The following is a 21,808-nucleotide window of genomic DNA, read 5'->3' as shown; positions in this document are numbered from 1 at the left end:
CCCTCCGACCTCTAGGCGGCACAACGGCAGATGGAGCTCCCGACCTACTTTAACCCCGAACCGTCTAAAACAAATGCCTCGGTGTGGTCCCGTCGCATTACCAGACTCCAGTCCTGGTTTTGCGACTCTCCAGCCGCTAACAGAGGCTTATCTCCTCTTCCTTTGTGTTTGAACCCATTTTTCTTTTTTTTTAAGTCTCTGCACCGTGGGACCGGGAACACTCATGTCTGAGGGACGAGAAGCCGATTTCTCCAGCGACGAGGTGTTCATCCGCCGCTTCCCCGTCCACCGTGCCTGTCGGGATGGAGACGTCGGCGCTCTGGTCTCCCTGACACAGCAGCTCCCGAACCAGACTCATCTCTGTGCTGAGGACTCGTGTTACGGATGGACCCCCATTCACTGGGCTGCTCACTATGGCCAAGTAGGGATTAACGCTAAACTACTAGCTAGATTAGTACATTTAGCCACATAGACTTCCGTAAGGGCCAAATAGTACGTTAGTAGCGTTAACTTTACCGTACAGTTGGTAATATACATGCAGTCAACTTCAGTCGTGGCTTCGTTAACATTAATTATGTTCATGATACCATTCATGGTGGCTACTAGCGTGAACCATTTAAAGAATTGATAGTTTATGAAAAATAATGTGCTATTAGTGAAAGCTGCTGCATCAGAAGCAGCCGCCGTTACTCATTTATCATTGTTTGTGTGCGTTGCTGCCGTTTTACAGTTCTGTCTGTCTGACTGTACAATAAAGTTGTCATGGGAGGGGGGGAGATGACGTAGCAGGTCCCAGCATTCCTATTGGTTCCTTGGACCCAATAGTTCTTCAAGCGGCAAAAACAGCTCGAGGGCTTGATACTGTAACGACTGTCATTTTTTCTCCCCCAAAACTTTATTCTACCTTCAAGAAAAAAACTAAATATAGACGGATTATTCTGCTTCTCCATCAACTTCAGTGATGAAAAAAGTGAGAAAACTCATCGTGGGAAAGTCTAGAAAAACTGAAGCTGTGTTTTTATGTAAGAATAATAAAAAAAAATAAAGAAGAATTTACCAAGAATAATACCTATGTTAATGTTAAAAAGATAAATACTATTTAAAGTGGAGCGGGAAAAATGTAGGTAATTAAAATGTATTTATCTTTAACTGGTGTCAAACCACGCAAAGTGATGTAGTGGTGAGATTAGTAGCAGCAAATGATACGATATGGACTAATATGACACCATAAACTTTAACAGTGTGCAGCAGAATAGTGTTGTGTATGATTAAGTGATTTTACCGGTATATGCGTGTATTAATATTTCAGTAGGATGTGGTATATTATGTTGTAGAGAGAGGGAGCAATATAGTGCATATGGAATCTAATAAAGTATTATAATGTATAATGACTTGCTGGTCAGAGTGACTGTCTTCCTGGGTGGGATGGATGAAGGTCAGAGTGCTCCAGGCTCTGGTCTTGGCCTTCGTCCCAGCTGGACCACAGAGCTGGTCTCACGCGTGGCCCATGTTTGTGTGCACACAGCTGGAGTGCATGGTGCGCCTGGTGCAGATGGGCTGCGAGGTGAACACGGCGAGCAGCCGCTTCGACCAGACGCCGGCGCACACGGCGGCGTTCGGAGGACACCCCCACTGTGTGCTGTGGCTGACTCAGGCCGGGGCCGACGTCAACAAGCAGGTCAGTAGGTCAGTCCTCTGTAGCGGTGGCGCCACATGTTATTTATAGTGCATTTACATTTCAAAAAGGGGGTCAGATGGTTTTATCATCTATAGAATACGCTTGTCTTTTGGTCATAATTCCATAATGTAATCTCTAATCTTCTAACACCTAAGTAACATTAGCATATTAGCAGATGTAGCATGTAAACAGTTGAGCTAGCTATCTTCTAACACCAAAGTAACATTAGCATTTTAGCAGAAGTAGCACCGAAACACTTTAGCTCTCTTCTAAGACCTAAGTACCATTAGCGTGTTAGCAGATGTAGCATGTTAACAGTTGAGCTATCTTCTAACACCAAAGTAACATTAGCGTGTTAGCAGAAGTAGCACCTAAACACTTAAGCTGTCTTCTAACACCTAAGTAACATTAGCGTGTTAGCAGAAGTAGCACCTAAACACTTAAACTGTCTTCTAACACCTAAGTAACATAAGTGTGTTAGCAGATGTAGCATGTAAACTGTAAAGTTAGCTATAGTTATAACATCACTGATCACCATTAGTAACATTAGTGTGTTAGCAGAAGTAGCATGTAAACAGTTGAGCTAGCTATCTTCTAACACCAAAGTAATCTCTTCGATCTTCATCTGTTCTGCAGGACTTCCTAGGTGAGGCTCCCGTCCACAAGGCGGCTCGTTCAGGTAGCTTGGAGTGTATCCAGGTCCTGTTGATAGCCGGCGCTAAACCCCAGTGAGTATCCCGCCGTCGTCCTCTCAGTGTCACACAGCCGCTAAGCTGCCGTCTCCAGGGAAACGAGTCCCGAATCCGTTGTAGAAGCTGTGGCGTCTTTAAACGTCAGTGTCTTGATACCGTCACATCAGCTGTTTGGGGGGGAACCGCTCACAATTCTCAAATTTCACATATTATGAGTCAGTTAATGATGAGACGTCCTTCCGACGGATAAGTGGGGGAGAGAAATGATTTGGATCCTGAGAATACGTGAGTATCATAACTTCCCGAGAATACATTTTAGAATAAAAAAACATCCTAAAAGCAGGTGTGGACTCAGGTCACTTGTTTCCTAAATTAATTTACGTTTAATTTCAATAAAGGGCGAAAGAATCTACATTGAACAAAGGTTGACAGTCATGAGAGAAAAGCCATCGTCGCCCCCTAGTGTTTGTTATGAGCACGACGGCCTCTAGTGGCCATAGATATGACGGAAGGGGACGAGGAAGACAGCCCACGTCAAAACAAACACAGGACTTTCACTCAGGAGGCCACTGTTAATGTCCAAGTCAGCTTATTTTTTACTTCCATACATTATGTTACATATTTGCTTCTTTTCCAAGAGTATACCGGAACATTTCACCGTCTGAATGTGAAAGGTCCAAGCGTTTCATTGGCCCTTCCCTTCCAAACAGCTGGTTTAAAAGCAGATGCTGATGTGTGTGTGTGTGTGCGCATTTTCTTCAACAGCTACACAGGTAAAAGTGTTCTCACATGTTAGTCAATGAGAATGTTGATCGTGTGCAGAAAAGCTCATGTTTGCATCCTAACAAAAAGGCACCGTAGCTTATCGCCAATCATTTTGATGGTTGATGTTAATTAGACGTCTGTTTCCGTGCAATTTTCTATCGATGAGAATATTTACTTAGTAATTAGAAAACAATGTACAAGCTGAATTCTTTCATTTGGAACAAAAATCTAATTCTGGCCCATTTGAGACCCTTTAAGTAGGGCATAAAAGAATTTAGTATTGTGTGAAAAGGTTTGGTGTGGCCACTGATGTGGAAGTAGGGTTCTCTAGACCGGTTCTTCATGTAACCAGGTTTCATTTATGGATCTATTTTTATATTTTAGGTGATTATTTAGTCAAAGTCGTGTGGACCTGGAGAGAACACCATGTGTAAAGGTAGTTCACGTCATCCAAACATGATTTAGAAGTGGATCGGCAGGAGGTCTCAGAGACTCAGGAGTCCTGTAGACCTGGGACCAGTCTCCCTGAATAGCTACTAGATAGTCCGTGCCACATGTTCACTCCATCATGAGCTTTTCGGCATCACTGACACTTTACAAACTTGTAACGTCTTATTCGCTTTTTGTCTTAACATGTTTGGTTTTGAGCAGAATATGAACGATGTGCTGTATGATGTAAAAGAAAAAAAAAGGATAACAAATGAGCTTCATGTTCACACTGCAAACACCCCTGCACGTTCTCATGTTTTCCAGCTAATGAATTTGAACTCGGTTTTCTTGAGTAATCCCAGAAAGAGGGAGCAATCCACATAGACACTGCAGAATCTGCCACATGTGCGCCAGCAAAGCGTCTTACAGGTGTTCAGGTACTTCCTGCGGTGATTGGTTTCACTGATGATGATGATGATGATGATGGTGGTGATCGTGTGTTGACCTGCATGTTTACTGTGCTAACAAAGTGTAGAGAGCTCAGGAAGTCTTAGCTGTAGTAGACGATGACGTGATGGGTTTGGGGGAGGAGGATAAAATGAAATGCTGCTTTTAACGGGTTCTCGTTGACGCACGCCGTCTCGACTCAACTCCCGGCCTCGTCTGAGCTTTCATCCTCTTGTCACTGTCTTCATCGTGTGGCCGCTGCTTTTCACACACAATGATAAATCAATGGAGCTAATAACCATAAAGTAGTGACATTCTCAGTAGACTATTTTATAATATAATATAATATCATATGGTTAACGCCACTGATCAACCTTAGCAAAATTAGCGTGTTAGCAGAAGTAGCATGTAAACAGTTTAGCTAGCTGTCTTTTAACACCAAAGTAACATAAGCGTGTTAGCAGAAGTAGCATGTAAATAGTTGAGCTAGCTATCTTCCAACACCAAAGTAACATTAACATAAGCGTGTTAGCAGATGTAGCATGTTAAAAGTTTAGCTAGCTTTCCTATAACACCATTGGTCAACCCTTGCAACATTAGCATGTTAGCAGAAGCAGCACCTAAACACTTTAGCTATCTTCTAACACCAAAGTAACATTAGCATGTTAGCAGATGTAGCATGTTAACAGTTTAGCTAGCTAACCTATAACAACAATGGTCAACCTTAGCAACATTAGCATGTTAGCAGAAGTAGCACCTAAACACTTTAGCTATCCTCTAACACCTACGTACCATTAGTGTGTTAGCAGATGTAGCATGTTAACAGTTAAGCTAGCTATCTTCTAACACCAAAGTTACATTAGCGTGTAAGCAGATGTAGCATGTAAACAGTTAAGCTAGCTATCTTTATAACATCACTGATCAACATTAGCAACATTAGCGTGTTAGCAGAAGTAGCATGTAAACAGTTGAGCTTGCTTTCTTATAAGGATGTTAGCAGATGTAGCATGTTAACAGTTAAGCTACCTATTGTTATAACATCACTGATCAACATTAGTAACATTAGCGTGTTAGCAGAAGTAGCACCTAAAGACTTTAGCTATCTTCTAACACCTAGGTACCATTAGCGTTTTAGCAGATGTAGCATGTTAATAGTTTAGCTATCTTCTAACACCAAAGTAACATTAGTGTGTTGGCAGAAGTAGCACCTAAACCCTTTAGCTATCTTCTAAGACTAGCGTGTTAGCAGATGTAGCATGTTAACAGTTTAGCTAGCTATCCTATAACAACAATGGTCAACCTTAGCAACATTAGCATGTTAGCAGAAGTAGCACCTAAACACTTTAGCTATCCTCTAACACCTACGTACCATTAGTGTGTTAGCAGATGTAGCATGTTAACAGTTAAGCTAGGTATCTTCCAACACCAAAGTAACATTAGCGTGTTAGCAGATGTAGCATGTAAACAGTTGAGCTAGCTATCTTCTAACACCAAAGTTACATTAGCGTGTTAGCAGATGTAGCATGTTCACAGTTACACCAGTTACACCGCTAATCAACCTTAACAACAATACTAGCATGTAAACAGTTTAGCTAGCTGTCTTCCAACACCTAATAAGCATTAGCATGTTAGCAGAAGTAGCATGTAAACAGTTAAGCTAGCTATCTTTATAACATCACTGATCAACATTAGTAACATTAGTGTGTTAGCAGAAGTAGCATGTAAACAGTTGAGCTTGCTTTCTTATAAGGATGTTAGCAGATGTAGCATGTTAACAGTTAAGCTACCTATCGTTATAACATCACTGATCAACATTAGTAACATTAGCGTGTTAGCAGAAGTAGCACCTAAAGACTTTAGCTATCTTCTAACACCTAGGTACCATTAGCGTTTTAGCAGATGTAGCATGTTAATAGTTTAGCTAGCTATCTTCTAACACCAAAGTAACATTAGTGTGTTGGCAGAAGTAGCACCTAAACCCTTTAGCTATCTTCTAAGACTAGCGTGTTAGCAGATGTAGCATGTTAACAGTTAAGCTGGCTAACATCACTGTTCAACCTGAGTAACATTAGCATGTTAGCAGAAGTAGCATCTAAACACTTTAGCTATCTTCTAATGCCTAGGTACCATTAGCGTGTTAGCAGATGTAGCATGTTAACAGTTTAGCTATCTTCTAACACCAAAGTAACATTAGTGTGTTAGCAGAAGTAGCATGTACACAGTTTAGCATTCATATGGTAATATTCCATCCGCGATATATTTACTTTCCACTATGATTTAGCACACTTTCTTACACCAGGTCTATCGCCTTGACAACAGAATAAACCCCACCCACCGCTGTAAGCCCATGAGATGTGGTGACACTGAACTCTTCTCTCAACACCAGACACATTTATCCTTAATGGTTCACTTTGTTTATTAGACTTTTATTAAATTCATAATTCAATAAAGTATATATATCACAGCAGCATTATGTCATAAGATTAGAATATGTACAGAAAATACCAAGCGGCATATTGATTACTTATGTGTATCAGCTGCTAACTTTGTAATAAATAAACAATGGTTGATACGTTGATGCATTAAAATAAACAGATTATTATAATTCTTTGATTTTGTCTGGTGTTGAGGAAGATAAGTAATTAAATAAAAAAAAATATTGCAGAGCCTCGTTGGGCGACATTTCATTTTATGTAACTAACATTTCAGGACTCAAAATATAGTTATTACTCATGTTTTCTATAGAGGATAGCTAATCATTTAATTGTTTTAATTGATTAATTGAAGTCTGATTGGAGGGGAGATAGCATTTCAGTGGCAGCAGTAGGATGTTTGAGGTGTTGCCGGGGGAGACGGTCACGCAGGAAGTGATGTCGCTGCGTGTTGTCAGCTGACTGGAGGTCGTGACCGTGTCTCCCTGCAGTACATGATGTTACCTCAGTGATGAGAGCAGCATGAAGACAGGCTGTGACCGGCCGGTGCGACAGGAAGTTGCCCGTCTCACGCCCCCCTTTCTTCCTGTCCAGTTTAAGGAACGCCAGCGGGCAGACGGCGGCGGACCTGGCTCACGCTCACGGCTTCCTTGACTGCTTCGGCTTCGTCTCGGCGAGCAAGAAGCAGCTGCTGCAGCTCAGCGGCGCCCCCTGTAGCCAGAGTCTGCTCGGCAGGAAGAGGCTGCTGGCGGCGGCGGACGCCGGCATCATGAAGAAAGCCAGGAGAGCTGACAGTAAGTGTTCCTGCCCAACTCCCAGAGATACGTCACAACGTCATGAAGGAGTTACTAAACGTTAAGAAAACACAGTTTGGGCTCAAATACCTAGAAATTGAACAAAACATCACTAGAACGTAAGCTAAGTGCTAAGGTCTGCAATAGTGACAACATACAGGAAGGAGGAAAGGAGGAGGGGAAGGAGGAAGATGGGAGGAGGAGAGGAGAAGGCAGAGGAGGAGAGGAAGATGAGGTAGAGGAGGAGGAAGAGAGAGGAGGGGGAGCAGGAGAAGAAGACAAGAAGAGGAGAGGAGAAGGGGAGGAGGTAGACAGGGGGAGAAGAAGAGCAGGGGGAGCAAGAGAAGAAGAGGAGGGGGAGCAGGAGAAGAAGAGGAGAGGAGGAGGAGAGGGGAGGAGGAGAAGAGGAAAGGAGGGGGAGGAGGAGAGGAAGAGGAACCCTCAATTTCAACCAGTAGAGGGCAGTCACGGTGTATATTTCTAACACAATATGTAGAGAAGCGTGCGTATGCAAAAAACAAAAAGATAAACCAATTTCCTGTTTCAGATTTGTAATCAAACGTTCTTTTTACAGTGTAACATTTCTCTGTCAGGCAAATGAAGTTCTCCGATTTTTTCTGTGTAGTACAAGTACACAATAAGTCATAATACATGTGGATCCGTTGGTCCAGTTCAGTTGTGAACAGTACAGTCAAACACCAGCTGACTTGGTTGTGTCATGTGACCTCGTGTCCTGCTGCAGATGTGCTGGTGCAGATGAAGAGCGGTGGCGAGGAGGCACCGAGTGTCAACATGGAGCTCAATTCGGGTACGCTGCCGCCGCCATTTCCGTTCACTCAGACAGATCCCAGATCAGCAAGAATTCATGACTGTGTTGTGTTTTTAAAAAGCAGACGGCAACTCTCCCCGCCACCTGCTGCCTCCCGAGGAGTCCCGCCCTCCGACCAATCACGGCTTGGCGGACATGTGTGGCTCCCTCCACCTGAGCGGGAGCCCCAGCAGCTGCGTGTCCCAGCGGCCGGCCTGGCAGGGGCTGATGGGAGGAGACTCCCTGCATTACGGACACTACCACGGCTTCGGCGACACGGCGGAGGAACTGAGCGACGGCGGCCTCCGCCTCGCTTAAGAGACACGGACCCGGACCAGGGACAGCACTCGCCAAAGAACGACTCAGAGAGTCTGGTTAGTCTCCAAACATTTAAACATTATACCGACTGTTGCTTCATTATTATTCGTGGGCATCGTCCAATCAGCTGGCTTTAAATGGTTTATTTACAATATTAATAATAGACTAAAATGTGGATGCTAGTCAACTCTGATGGTTTTCTAACAGGTGTTGTTTGTAGCTTTCGTGCTAAGCTAGGCTAAAGAAGAATACTTCGTTGTCATGACGATGTCGAATGACAGACGGGTGCTTTGTAACGTCCAGGTTCGAGACCGAAACCAGAAGCATCGGAAAAGACCACGTTGCCTTTGTTTCCGACTTTCCTAGTCCGTCTTCGTCTCCACCAATCGTCTTCGTCCATTCGGCCCTGCACTCGTCTCCATTTCACGTCCGTCCTGACTCCAGATCTCTCCTTGCAGGTCCGATCTACCAAAGGGAACGCGTTAACGACTTTGTGTCTTTTTTTGTACATGATTGTGTCCTTTGTGTTTTAGAGCAGATGAATGTGTTTATTCAGAACTGTACTGTCATTTGATATTAAATAATCATCTTTTTGGGGTATTAGACAGCTGTGTGGGAATGTCATGTTTTATACTCGTTCTGGTTTTTGCTATTAAACGTGTTTTGCAGTTTCATAAAAAAATCGGTGTGTGTGATTTTTTTCAGGTTTCAGCATCTTCAAGACACTTATTGTTATAATTCAGGTGATGAAAGATGTACTTTAAAAAGATAGATATAGGATTTGGACCAGAAGTTAAATGGAAGAAACTGGGGTTTCCCACCACCCAGGAGGAGTATGAACACACCACACTAGTTAATTCAATCACAACCAAGAATATATGTTTAAAAAATCCTTTATTTCCAATCTGAAATCCGAGTTAAAAATCCCCAGAATGCATCACCACGTACCATGAACGTGATCACTTCAGGTCCTGCTGCAGAGTCTTCTGCAGACTGGCGATGCTGGCATCCAGAGCCGCCAAGCCTTCCCTGAACGCCGCCTCGTCTCTGGTGTCGAAGGTTGACCCCGACCTAACGCTCCAATCGGAGCACACAGATCCACACAGGGACGGACGTGTGTGCTGCCACCCGCAGCGTTGTGGCGACGCGTCTCCTAGCTGGGCCGAGGTCACTTCCTGTCCTCCCTGCGTTGACCCCAGAGTTGACAGGAAGTGGCCGATGCGCTCAGCGGGGGACTCTGCTGGAACTGGTGTTGTTGATCCTGAGCTGGCAACATCCTGAGGACGCCTGGATGAACAGTGGAGAAGCCTGGAACAGAGGAAGGAGAAGCGCGATCACAACGTTTTCCTCCAGAGAAGTCCTTCAGACCACTTTGCTCCTGCCTACCGGTTCAGGTTCCCGATCTCTTCCAGTCTCTGCTGGGCCACTGAAGCCAACCGACTCTGCTCTTGTTCCCGGTCCAGCAACCTGCTTTTAGTGGCCTCCAGGTCTGCACACACACAATGACATCACGTAGTCATGACGACGTCACCTGTCAAGTTTGTGGCCTACGGTTTTGAAGCTTTGAATTCGGCATTTTGGCCGTCGCCCTCTTGGAAGTTTTGCAAGGGAAAGGAAGAGACCATATATAGAGTGTGGAGGAGCGACGGGTGGATATGGTCAGCTTCATAATTCAAGGTTCAACTTCAAAGTCATCATAGTAGCTAACTGCATTGGTAGCGTGGTAGCGACGTGTCAATCAGCAGGTAAGCCCCCGCCCCTAAAGCATCCCCTGCTTTCTGGTCTGTTGGACTCTAAATGGACCTGTCAATCAGCAGGTAAGCCCCGCCCCCTAAAATATCCCCTGCTTTCTGGTCTGGTGGACTCTAAATGGACCATAATGTACTAAATGAACATCATGCTGGATTGAAGAAGACTTGAAACTAGAGATCGAGACCATAAACTCAACTTCTATACAGTCAGAGAGGAGTTGCCCCCTGGTGGCCAGTAGAGGGAAAGGCAGTTTAAGGCGATGAAGCGTAACAGAAGAAGTGGGAACCTGTTCTGAGGCGAGCATTCTCCGCCTCCCGGTCCGTCAGCTGGCTCCGTGTGTCCTGAAGGGCTTGCCGTAGTCCTGCGAGGTCCTCCTGGAGGTCCTGCAGCCGCACCTGAGCCGTACCGAGGTCTTCCTGTAGAGACGACACTGTGGAGACACGGGACTCACACTAGTCACATGACTAGTGCTTGAATGGTGGACTCCAGGGAGCAATGAGAACGCAGCCTGTACCTTCTAAGTTAGAGAGGGACTCCAGGTTCTGTTGTCTTTCTGCTGTCCCCCTGTCCTTTAACGGAGTCCTCACACACCTGGGACACACCCACACACACACACACACACACAGTGTTGTTGATTTAAGGTCATTAACAGCCATGTAGACTGTCCTCTACTGGTTGAAACCAGCTATTGACCTTGTAGAGAGAGGTATTAGCAAAAGAGTAGGCCTGACCCTTTCAGTTAGCCTGTTAATCACTTATGCTAACTCCTAATGCTAATTGTTGTATCTTGTCACTATAACAGCGGCTAGCAATTAGCATTAGCGCTATCCATTGGCACAAGTGCTGACGTTTAGCACACCTGTTAAACGTAATGTTGACCAAGCAGTTTGTGAGGTGTTATTAGGTTCTGTAACGGTAGCATGGAATTAGCAAGCTAGCTCGCTAACTAAATGAATGAAACTGTGTCGGAAAGCTTGTTTCCCCCAATTCGCTAATAACCCTGATTCGCCAGATTTCAAAATGTCACAGGTATGCTAATGCTAATCGCTAGCATACTCATATCCCAGTCTTGCATGTAAACCCAAATTCAACTAGCATTAGCGCTAGCAATGAGCAAAAGCGCTAGCAATGAGCAAAAGTGCCAGCGTTTAGCATTAGCGCCGGAAATGAGCACACGTCCCCGACGTTTAGCGTTAGCATTAGAGGTTAGCATTAGCATGAAAACGGCGCCGGGGTACCTGCGGAGCTGAGGGTTTTGGCTGTGTATTGATGATGGGTTTGAACCAGCGACGTTCGTCACCGTCTGCTCCAGATGACTGAGCAGCTTCTCCGCTACGCTGCCTGCACACACACACACACACACACACACACACACACACACACACACACACACACACACACACACACACACAGTGTGCAGTGATGCTTTGTTTATTTGCAATCTCCATGGCAACAGTGGAGCTAGTATACAGTAGTATGTAGAACGTAGCTGCATGTTGTAGTATATAATGATGTGTGACTGTCTCCATGGTTACCTCGTCCGGCAATCAGAGCCTTAAGTTCTCCCAGCAGATACTGAACCGTCCTCAGCTTCACATCCTCGCTGGCGTCTCCGTCCTCTGGGACGCCGGGCCGCATGCCAGACACCTTCAGGTGTCCCTCGGCGGTGCTTCCGGTGTCGGTGTCTCTCACGGGGACAAAGTCCTCATCCTCTTCTCCATCACACTCTGCCTTACAGGAGGTGGGTGGAGAGTTAGAGGCAGAACGGAGGTCCGTGTGAGGGACAGACAGCTGGTCTGAGGGACGGGTGGAGGTCTGGGGAGGAGGGGTGGAGGTCTGGGATGGAGGGATGGAGGTCTGGGGAGGAGGGATGCAGGTCTGTTGAGAAGGGATGGAGGTCTGGGGAGGAAGGATGGAGGTCTGGGATGGAGGGATGGAGGTCTGAGGAAGAGGGACAGCTGAACCAGCTCTCTGGAAGTTTGATCTTCCTGGTCCTTGCCGGACGGACCGACAACTCCTCTTGTCTGGAGGTGGACAGGAAGTCGGGACTGTGCTGGTCTGGGTTCTGAGACTCTGACGTGAGAAACCTTTATGTCAAGAACAAAGATGTCAGTCTCTCACACACACACACACACACACACACACACACACACACACACACACACACACACACACACACACACACACACACACACACACACACACACACACCTGTCTTTGAAGCCTTCGTGGCCTTGGTCGTCTTCTTGGCAGGTGAGCTACATGGTCTAGACTTGCTGCTTGCTGCTGCGGTCACTGATCTGAGACAACCTGGCACAACACACACACACACACATTACATCATTAATACGTTAATCAAATCAAATTAGACACATGGATGGAAGCCAGCAAAGAATCCTCTTCTGTACCGGCTCCCTCGAGAACCAGAACCAGAGGACAGTATTGGTCGCGTGTTGACTTGGAACAAACTCTTGGCTACTGTGTTGATGACTCATCTGACCTGGCTTGTCCGCCTGAAGGATGTCATTGAGCAAGGCAGCACAGCGGTCCAGACCGTGGTGGAGACAAGAGACCTGAGGGAGACACAACACATGAATGCAGAGTCGGTGCACTTTAGGAGGTTACCATGGGGATGATGACTTTGATTAGGAAACGGATACTTTAGCACAGAACTGTTTTCCTTTAACTGTAGTCAGTTTACCTGTAGTCAGTTGAACTGCAATCAGTTAACCTGTAGTCAGGTTACCTATAATTAATTAACCTGTAGTCAGTTTACCTGTAATCAGGTTACCTGTAGTCACTTTACCTGTTGTCATTTGAAATGTAGTCAGTTTACCTGTTGTCAGTTGAAATGTAGTCAGGTTACCTGTAGTCAGGTTACCTGGTCTTCGGAGTCTGTGGAGTACAGAGAGTAGGCTGGTTTAGGGCAGGCTGCTGGTCCTGCACCTGGACTCTGGACCCTAACGACACAAGACAGAGTAGTGGACTGGGCCAGTCGACCAGGAACATATATAGTGTGTATGTATGTATGTATGTATGTATATGAAGTATGTTTGTTAGAAGTCATGAACTCACCGTCTCCTGGCCACCTGCTCTTTGACTCGTCCGGTCAGCCTCCCTGACGTCACCGCCTGCCAACAGCAAACCTGTTACAGCTGTTTACCCAATATTATACTGCTGCAATAGATGCGTTATCGTAGCCATATGATTTAATTTCATGTTAGACACTGAAACAGATCCAGGGACAGCTAGCTAGAACAGCTACGTAGCTTCACGTATTTTAGTTGTGTACATATCCAGGGACAGCTAGCTAGAACAGCTACGTAGCTTTTGCATCTTAGTTGCGTACATATCCAGGGACAGCTAGCTAGAACAGCTACTGTGCTTCAGGTGTCTTGGTTGTGTATCGTGACGTTTGTCGTGACGGGCTCTGACCTTGCTCTTAGCTGTTCCTTTCATGGTGAGCTGCTTCACGGACGACAGCTAGCGTCGTTTCATTTTTCTGTAGCTTCAGTTTGGAGCACACATTTCAAACGGAAAGTGGCCGGCCAATCAAATGACACGGTAAGCGACCCGCCCATAGTAGGCGGAGCTAAGGTGCAGGAAGGACGTCATGCTTTTCAAAATACATTCAAATGGGAGAGCCTGCATATATTTTATAGGACTGTTACATAAAAAAAATAGATTAGGGGCAAAAACGCTGATCTGAGGTCAATATTTTTCTGATTAATCATGATCACATTGAGCCAGATTCCCCATTTTGCAGTTTGAATACATAAATGCGTATTTAGCTCCTCTAATAAAGAATGCAATTTAATTTAATCATAAGTGGTATATTTAAAATGTTTGTATTTCTGGACATTTTAGTTTTTTGAATATTGTTTGCCAAACTTGATGGAAAAGGCAAAGTCAAATAATGATGTCATGATGTGGTGTTTATGACTTCCTGTTTTATTTTGGAATATTTTTGTGACGTTGACGTATGGAATCAATAAAGAGTTCTTAGTCACTAACAAATCCATTTATCAACAAACATTTACATTTGTAAAATGTCCTTTGAGGGAGGATCACTCCAAACATTACATGCTTTTACAAATACACACACAGTATTAACTTCAACACTTGACAATAAATGAAGGCTCAGCTTTGAACCAATATTTATTGGTTAAACTAAATACAGCTGGAATATGACATCACTCCTTTTTGACTTGGTCAGACACACACTTTCAATTCTATAACCATGCTCCATGCAAGTGATGATTAAAACAGAAAACAAACAAGCCACAACATGCTATGTCTTTGAACTAATTTTTTCTCTCCTTCAAACAAAAACACTTTATAAAAATACAACAAGCTGAACACATGAAAAGAAAAATAACTCGGCTCAACACTGTGTGCGTGTTGCTCTAATACTTTCTCTACTCCCAGTCGTCATCGTCTGCAGTCTGAGCGGCCGGCTGGCTCCTCATATCTTTGTCTTGGAAGGATCCGGCCTGAGGACACATGAGGGGACAGAGGACATGGTGAGGACAGAACACCACGCTGGCATCAAAGAGACAGTCCAAGTCCACTTACCTTCCTGGAGTCCGTGGAGTTGAAGCTCCTGTTGGTGGAGTTGAAGCTGGACCCAGCAGGGCCGCTGAACGCAGACTCCTCCAACCATGAGGGGACTTCCTGCTGGGCCTGGCAACACATGGAGACAATTAGGTACTTCTTCCTGAGATATACTTCCTGTTATGACTCAATAAACCATCTACCTTGGAAAGGATTGTGACGAGGGAGCGGGCCAACTGTCCGTCGGCTTCAGGGTCATAGAAAGACACCGCCTTCCCGGTGTTACCACAGCGACCAGTTCTCCCAATACGGTGGACATACTCGTCGATGTTGTTGGGGAGGTCGAAGTTCACCACGTGCTGTACGTCTGGAATATCCAGGCCGCGGGCGGCGACGGAGGTGGCCACCAGGACGGGACAGTTCCCAGAGCGGAAGTCTGCCAGCGCCTGCTCTCGCTCCCGCTGCTCCCGGTCCCTGCCACACAACACGCTTGTTACTGTTTGCATTCAAAAAGCACGGGGGGGAACAGACCTGGGGTCAGCCCACTGACCCATGAATGCTGGTCGTCATAACCTTCTCCTGGCACAGGTAAGTGGCGATGAAGTCGGCTTGTCTCTTGGTCCCCACAAAGACCATGGTGCGCTCCGTTCCTGCAACGTCACTGCCATCAGAGTGGAAGACGAGGAGCAGCATCAGCTCGTCTTTCACTGTGGACCAATAGGATTACTTTACCGGTGGCCTTGAGAACGTCCAGGAGCTGCTCCCTCTTTGAGAACTTGCCGACTTGAATGAACGTCTGCTCCACATCACTGCAGGCTCCGCCCACCATGCCCACGGCCAAGAACAAGTAGTCGACCTTGAGGAAGTCGGCCGCCAGCCTGCAGAAACACACCTCCACGTTGACACATGCTGAACTCGGGACAGTAACGGGTGAGGCGGATCAGGAGCAGACCTCTGGATGTCGTCGGGGTAGGTGGCGCTGAACATCAGAGTCTGCCGGCCCTCTTTGGACGGGATCCCGGGGGAGCCCACCAGGCGCCGCATGTCCGGCTCAAATCCCATATCCAACATCCGGTCAGCCTCGTCCAGCACCAAGTAGCGCAGCTTACTCAGCCCAACCTGGAGGAGAGTCATACTGTGATACTCAACACAGGCTGTTTCACTTCCAACATCTGGAGACCCTCATGTATTTACCTTTCCCCTTCCTATCACGTCCAACAGTCGCCCTGGGGTTCCACACAGCACATTACACCCCCTGAGGAGGTCTCGTATCTGGTGTCCCGTGCTGACTCCACCATAAACCACGACTGGACGCACGCATGTTCTAAACAGGCAGAGGACTCACATTAGAAGGCAGGGGACGAATGCTAATGGTACTACGGGTTTAACCTCCTTGTCTAATCACCCAAAGGCAAACTTCCTGGCCTCCAGGTAAATCTGGTTGATGAGCTCCCTGGTTGGAGCCACAATGATGGCTTCAGGCTCCTGCAGCTCACTGAAGGAGCTGGCTGCCACGCCGTCCGCCATCAGCTGCTGCAGGATAGGCAGCAGGAACGCCGCCTGGAAGAGGGAAGACGCCGTTAATACTCGAGCTGCCGGCCAATGTGCTGCTCAGGCGTTGGTCTCATCTCACCGTTTTGCCGGATCCCGTCTGAGCGCAGGCCATGACGTCCCGACCAGCGGAGATGATGGGGATGCCGTACTTCTGCACGGGGGTTGGCTTCACATAACCAGACTTGGAGACATTTTTCCTCAGGGACTCGCACAGAGCGGCCTCCTCAAAAGTCTGAAGGACAACGGTTTGAATTGGTGACAAACAGATTAAACATGCTCCAGATCACAGCCTGATGTAGCCTTCTCAGCGCCACCTTGTGTCTGAATTGTTGTTGATATTTACAAAAGAGCATCCACCTTTTTTCTGTCTGAAATTAATGTAACTGAAATAAACTATTGTGGTCAGTATGAAAGGCGACCGCTAGGTGGATGACAATCTTAGTCACTGCTTATTTTCTCTAGTGATGCAACAAATGGAACAGCAGGTTCTATTAATTAATCATGAATTAACGGAGTCCAGAACTCTTACCATGATGGCAGTTGGTGGGTTGGTTCCACTGACCTCCACCAGGATGTCATCATACTTGTCAAAGTTGATGCCTTTCTCATAGTGGGCAAAGATGGAGTCCTCGTCATCAGGGAGGGTGGGGGGGATGTAGGTGACCTTTGGTCCTGCAGGTCACAACACACATTCTCCCAGCTTAATCATCCTGTAGGTTGTACATTAACACTCCAGTGGTCATTAACTTACTGTCACCATCTTGTCCATCCTTCTGCTCTTGAAACTTATTATCCCCTGTATCAGATACACATCAGCCACATCAGTGAAATGTTTAACATCACAGCATCACAGAATGAGTTAGGCATTAAAAACATTACAACCTTGAGTAAAGATGTCTTCATCTTTCCCACGGTAGCCTGCAAGGATGCAACACAAACTCAACATTCAGCAACATGAACAGAGACTCTTCCAGAAGCTGGAGTGAGTGTTTACCTCCTCCAAAGCCTCCCCTGGCACCCGGCTCTCCACCTTCAACACATTGTCACTATTAGTCACGTGCTTGACACATTTAATAAAGATAATAATAATAATTCATAGGCCCTATATAGCGCTTTTCTGGATACTCAGGCGCTTGAAGGCCGTGTTCACACGAGGGATGCAACAATACAGTTGGCCCACAGTTCAATACGTACCTCGGTTCTTGGGATACCGTTTCAGTTCACATTTTGTATTTTTATTATCAAAAAACATTTCTTTATTTTATGTTTGGCCTCTCCAACTTTCACTCAGTGACTGCATTGGTCAGTTTGGAGTACTGCTCTTCATCTCCGACATATAGCGGACCGTCACAGTGAGATAACTCCCAACTATCCGGGTCAGTGCTTTAGCCAGTTCCACGTCAATGCCTCTCTGCGTTTTATAGAAGTCTGGGAATTACGGTGGTGCTCTAACTACTGAAAAGGGCTGCAAATCTTTTGCAATAAACTTCCCCACTGCACAAAGCGATTTGATATGTACTTGGCAGGGAGGCGTTCCCGCATCAGCAACGCGTCAATAAATGTTGCATTCAAGTGCTCCACTAAAGCTCCAACAGAGTTAATTATTGCAAAACCGAAAAGAAAATACCTCAATTCAATTGAACCGTACAGTACACCATGCACGGTTCAATATTATATTTGGAACCGTTGCATCCCTAGTTCACATGTAGCTTCTTTTTAGCTTTTCGTTCATGAGCAAAACACCAGATCTTGCACTTTACTCATCATTTAATACATTAATTCGCTGCTGAAAGAACTCCTGGAGTAAACACAGAAATACCTTGTGAGAAATCTTTTCCCCGGCTGCCTCTTGCTCCTCGGCTCCCTCCTCTAAACCCTGTTCACAAAATTTAAACAGGATTCAGACATTAGAAAAGAAATGTACTCATTTAGGTTTAAAACGGTCAACACTTGATTCTCAATTCTGTCAGTAGGAGGAACTAAGAAAAGAAAACCTACCATTTTCTTGAACTCCATCACTGTCTGCTGGAAAAAAGCAGTTCATGTTGTCAGATATGTTAGGGGCGCAGCTCTCCGAACCAAATATATGAAAACATTACCATTACCACGATCCATCGAGCCAAATCCTCTGCTGCGCCCTGGGAGAATACACACAACTTTCATGAACAGAGTTCAAAGGGATCAAATGAATTTAAAATCTGCCAACTGATGACGCAATCTAGTAATTAAGGATGCAACAGACTGTATAGAGTTGGTCTCACCTCTGCCTCCTCGGCCTCCTGCTGTGTTGTTCCAGGTGTCTTGAACTATAACGAACAGATTGGAGGGTGAGTAGCATCAAGGACTAAACACCTGCTGGCAACAGTTCATGTAACACTGTGCAGTGCTTACCATTGCCATTCTCATCAGCACCTAAAAAAGGTCAAAGCACTAACATTAGATTAGATCATTCTACATGGGGAAAAAAAGGCATCTGCTCCAGTGTCGAATCAGTTCAGGGTGTCACTGGAGGAGTTTGTGCCACATAGTGGTGTGTTTGCAGACTGCAACCAAATTAATACTAATTTATTTTGCATTGTTATTTATTTTTACATTGTTAAATAATGAGATGCATAAGAACCTGAGGAGAAATCGCTTTTAAATCCTCCTCGCCTGCCTCTTCCACCGCGACCTGGAGAGAAACAGAAAATCATCTTCATCAATGGCCGCTACTACAACTCCACACTGGTCATTCTCTTCTTCGGATTCTGATTGCTCACCCCTCCCAGAGTCACTGCCATCGCCGTTCCAGAATCCTCCTTGTGTACCTAAAGGGGTTCATGCCCAATAATGCATCATCTACAATTAAATACTTAGCACACTATTCTGATCGCCTGTACACTTTATTTATAGTGCAAATGTGTGTGTGTCAGATGTTCATGTTGATTTTACATGTTAAAAGTAGATAATAATTATCACTTAATATTTTGCATACAGGGCAGTAAAATACCTTCGCTTGAAGTGTAGCTGGTTGCTGCAGCAGTACTGGTAGTAGTTTCCTGTAAAGATGAGTAAATACAAATCAGGTGGCAGGAACAAGGAAGCTGGACATAATTCACCCAGATGTTAAACTAGCTTACCCCTTCATTCCACTCGTCCATGTTGTTCACCTAAAAACAATAAAACAATGAATCAACATTCAAATGCTGTAAAGGAGCAACGGATAGAAGGAGAATCTCAATGCTGATTGGCTTTCATGTCAGCACAATGTAGAGAGGAATACATGCGAATTACCGCGTTATGACGTGGACCAAAGACGCGTGGCTACGCAGAAAAATCGTCTGCAACAGGTGGCGTCTGCGCATTGACTGAAAAACCACAAAATCCATGCTACAAACAAGATCCCTGCCGTTTTTACGCCAAGCTGACCCCCTTAAAATAACAAGCATGTTAAAGTTATTTGCTTATTATCATGCTGACTTTTGACTTTTTACAATTCATAGCCATTATGTAGATATTTCGGCATCATAATTATCCGTTTATTGCAATTAAACCACACAAAAAATAGTCCCATCCTGTGGCCGAAGTCGCGCAACGCGAAAATTCGCTTTACGTTTGACAACCACATCAAAGCTACCGCTAGGTACGCAAAACTTCAACCGCCGACCTCGTGCGTTTCAAACTCTACAGTCAAACTCACTTCGGCTAAAACCCCACATGTAAATTGTAATATTGACATATCAAATGTTGAAGGAGTGGTACTTATATTTACTAGCCTAAATAAACCATTTCGGCCCGACTTCATCATGGCTACGTTGCTAGCTAGCTAATGGCACTGCTAACGTTACACTTCCTTTGCTAGTAAAGTGTGCAAAAATGGCTTTAGCTCCTTTTGGCTAATTCCGTGTAAGAGCGGAATGGCTTACGTATTATTCGGCGTGTCCACGCAGCCTAACTAAACACAGAACGTAGGTATTTTTAAAGAATAGTAGTCGGTACATATTTGAAGGTGAAGGCTAATTACGAACACCGACGCCTGTTCGCATTAGTAGACGGGGAGTGGCGCCATCTTAAATTAGCTAATTCCATGTGAATCACAAAGAATAAAATGTTGGCAAAATATCCGTTCAAGTCTTTAAAACGTTGTTTACTTGTTCGAAGCGTCGATACGTACTCGCTAACCGTCATAACCATACCGTATGTGAGTATTTTCAGGTGGAATATGGTGGTTATCTGCCTCGTGGCGTGGCTCCGGTCTGCTCTGTCAGGCTGCTGCTCCGTCAAGGGTCGTGTGCACACTGACCAGATTCCTGAGGTTGCCAGTTCCGCCGCTTTCCCGCCTAACGGGATAGTTTACAACAAGGGTGTCAAACCCAAATTCACAGTGGGACAAAATTAAAAACTGGGACGAAGTCGTGGGCCAAACTCAATATTGAATATATGAAAAATTGATTGCATCCAGACATGTAATGTTGAGCCTTTTCATATGAAAACAAACTTTAGTTTTGCATATACATTGAATCTGGAAAAGCTTAATATTATCAACACATGAGAAATTAAAAATTGTATTTAAATAAAACACACATCAGTGGTATTCATTTCTTATTATGTCTCTCTATATCTGTAGCCTTTCAAGTTCCTTTTTAATGTAAATCTTTTTTCACAGGCCAACAACAAAACAACCAAAAATAATAATAATTTCCTTTTTATGAAAACAATCCATGCCTTGGAGTAGAAAAAGTGCATAAAGACAACATTAATTTAAGCTCAGTTTGCTACACTCTGATTTACTCTGATGCACATTGGTTCAAGCCAGATACCTGGCATCTCTTCTTAGATGCAAGTGCATCAATGTCTGGGGTTAGGCTCTTAGCTGGGGAAATCCTCAGGATTGAGTGAAGGTGTTCATCAGTGAGACGATTCCTTAGTGGTGTTTTGTTCATCTTCATCAGGGAGAACAGTTGCTCACATAAATGTGTGCTGCCGAATATAGAGAGCATTTGAGCATCATGGGCACGGAGTTGGGGCAGTATCATTTAGACAGTATCATTGGGAGTCAATAGTATGGTCAATGGTCAATAGTGTCATTGGGAGTCAATAGTATGGTCAATGGTCAATAATATCATTGGGAGTCAATAGTATGGTCAATGGTCAATAGCAGGGGTGCCCAATGCGGTCCTGGAGAGCTACTGTCTTGCATGTTTTAGGTTTCTCCCTGCTCTAACACACCTGATTCGAACGATTTTCAAACCTGTGAGAAGCTTCAGTTGCTTGATAACGAGCACATCATTAGAATCAGGCGTGTTAGAGCAGGGAGAAACCTAAAACATGCAGGACAGTAGCTCTCCAGGACCAGACTTGGGCACCCCTGGTCAATAGTGTCATTGGGAGTTACCTGAGCCTGAGCCTGGAGAAAGTCCCGTTGCTGTGGAAGACCTCCTGCTTGGTCCCAGTCCCCAAGAAACCAAAGCCATCCGACCCAGCAGACTACAGACCAGTCGCACTAACATCGCATGTGATGAAGGTCCTGGAGAGACTGGTCTTAGCCCAGCTGAGGCCACAGGTGAGGAAGTTTCTGGACTCTTTGCAATTTGCCTATCAGCCCC

At 45.2% G+C, this 21,808-nt stretch overlaps 3 protein-coding genes and 1 long non-coding RNA gene across 5 annotated transcripts; 1 reads left to right on the top strand and 3 right to left on the bottom strand.

The window, feature by feature from the left end:
• The first annotated feature begins 2 nt into the window (after nucleotides 1-2).
• LOC311009669 (ankyrin repeat domain-containing protein 10-like) lies at nucleotides 3-9,037 on the top strand. Its single transcript, XM_084004002.1, has 6 exons — nucleotides 3-421; nucleotides 1,526-1,678; nucleotides 2,315-2,406; nucleotides 7,038-7,237; nucleotides 7,980-8,045; nucleotides 8,131-9,037. The coding sequence occupies exons 1-6, from the start codon at nucleotides 224-226 to the stop codon at nucleotides 8,361-8,363; spliced, it is 942 nt and encodes a 313-aa protein (XP_083860128.1). The 5' UTR covers nucleotides 3-223; the 3' UTR covers nucleotides 8,364-9,037.
• ccdc14 (coiled-coil domain containing 14) lies at nucleotides 8,701-13,651 on the bottom strand. 2 transcript variants are annotated; one of them, XM_084004000.1, is made up of 12 exons: nucleotides 13,551-13,651; nucleotides 13,191-13,246; nucleotides 12,997-13,075; nucleotides 12,595-12,688; nucleotides 12,327-12,425; nucleotides 11,651-12,202; nucleotides 11,354-11,456; nucleotides 10,630-10,706; nucleotides 10,402-10,545; nucleotides 9,750-9,852; nucleotides 9,312-9,671; nucleotides 8,701-8,828 (listed from the first exon to the last, which is right to left on the bottom strand). In XM_084004000.1, exons 1-11 carry the CDS (start codon nucleotides 13,572-13,574, stop codon nucleotides 9,323-9,325), a joined length of 1,680 nt encoding a protein of 559 aa, XP_083860126.1. In that variant the 5' UTR covers nucleotides 13,575-13,651; the 3' UTR covers nucleotides 8,701-8,828; nucleotides 9,312-9,322. The 2 variants fall into 2 exon arrangements, with proteins under 2 accessions (XP_083860126.1, XP_083860125.1); XM_084003999.1 differs by having other exon boundaries at nucleotides 12,616-12,688; nucleotides 12,997-13,246; nucleotides 13,551-13,641.
• Nucleotides 13,652-14,171: 520 nt separating this feature from the next.
• On the bottom strand, nucleotides 14,172-18,357 carry ddx4 (DEAD (Asp-Glu-Ala-Asp) box polypeptide 4). Its single transcript, XM_084004641.1, has 16 exons — nucleotides 18,323-18,357; nucleotides 18,222-18,245; nucleotides 18,043-18,099; nucleotides 17,218-17,253; nucleotides 17,106-17,141; nucleotides 16,975-17,019; nucleotides 16,753-16,895; nucleotides 16,303-16,455; nucleotides 16,075-16,229; nucleotides 15,864-15,993; nucleotides 15,622-15,788; nucleotides 15,402-15,547; nucleotides 15,220-15,319; nucleotides 14,873-15,143; nucleotides 14,691-14,798; nucleotides 14,172-14,608 (listed from the first exon to the last, which is right to left on the bottom strand). The coding sequence occupies exons 1-16, from the start codon at nucleotides 18,336-18,338 to the stop codon at nucleotides 14,534-14,536; spliced, it is 1,662 nt and encodes a 553-aa protein (XP_083860767.1). The 5' UTR covers nucleotides 18,339-18,357; the 3' UTR covers nucleotides 14,172-14,533.
• Nucleotides 18,358-18,489: 132 nt separating this feature from the next.
• LOC311010131 lies at nucleotides 18,490-20,585 on the bottom strand. The gene is made up of 7 exons (XR_014596735.1): nucleotides 20,399-20,585; nucleotides 19,343-19,372; nucleotides 19,213-19,261; nucleotides 18,983-19,030; nucleotides 18,844-18,894; nucleotides 18,615-18,635; nucleotides 18,490-18,529 (listed from the first exon to the last, which is right to left on the bottom strand). It is a non-coding gene; the product is annotated as an uncharacterized lncRNA (long non-coding RNA).
• Between the last annotated feature and the right edge of the window lie 1,223 nt (nucleotides 20,586-21,808).

Source organism: Eutrigla gurnardus (genome assembly GCF_963514095.1).
Source record: "Eutrigla gurnardus genome assembly, chromosome: 24".
In the NCBI taxonomy this organism is placed as follows: Eukaryota; Metazoa; Chordata; class Actinopteri; order Perciformes; family Triglidae; genus Eutrigla; species Eutrigla gurnardus.
Note: the sequence above shows the minus strand (reverse complement) of the source record. Positions and strands in the feature narration are given on the sequence as shown.

Bases quoted from the DNA above. Each gene is read 5' to 3' on its own strand.
- ccdc14 (XM_084003999.1), bottom strand. From the start codon at position 13,182: ATGACTTCTAACAAACATACTTCATATACATACATACATACATACATA. The intron at 12,426-12,615 runs GTCAGATGAGTC...GTGTTGTGCCAG, and splicing joins CCTTCAGGCGGACAAGCCAG to GTTGTCTCAGATCAGTGACC. The intron at 9,672-9,749 runs GTAGGCAGGAGC...CCTCTGTTCCAG, and splicing joins GAGATCGGGAACCTGAACCG to GCTTCTCCACTGTTCATCCA.
- ddx4 (XM_084004641.1), bottom strand. The intron at 18,100-18,221 runs GTAGGTTTTCTT...TTTTGTGAACAG, and splicing joins TGATGGAGTTCAAGAAAATG to GGTTTAGAGGAGGGAGCCGA. The intron at 15,548-15,621 runs GTCTGCTCCTGA...GTGTTTCTGCAG, and splicing joins TACCCCGACGACATCCAGAG to GCTGGCGGCCGACTTCCTCA.
- LOC311009669 (XM_084004002.1), top strand. From the start codon at position 224: ATGTCTGAGGGACGAGAAGCCGATTTCTCCAGCGACGAGGTGTTCATC. The intron at 1,679-2,314 runs GTCAGTAGGTCA...TCTGTTCTGCAG, and splicing joins GGGCCGACGTCAACAAGCAG to GACTTCCTAGGTGAGGCTCC. The intron at 8,046-8,130 runs GTACGCTGCCGC...TTTAAAAAGCAG, and splicing joins CAACATGGAGCTCAATTCGG to ACGGCAACTCTCCCCGCCAC.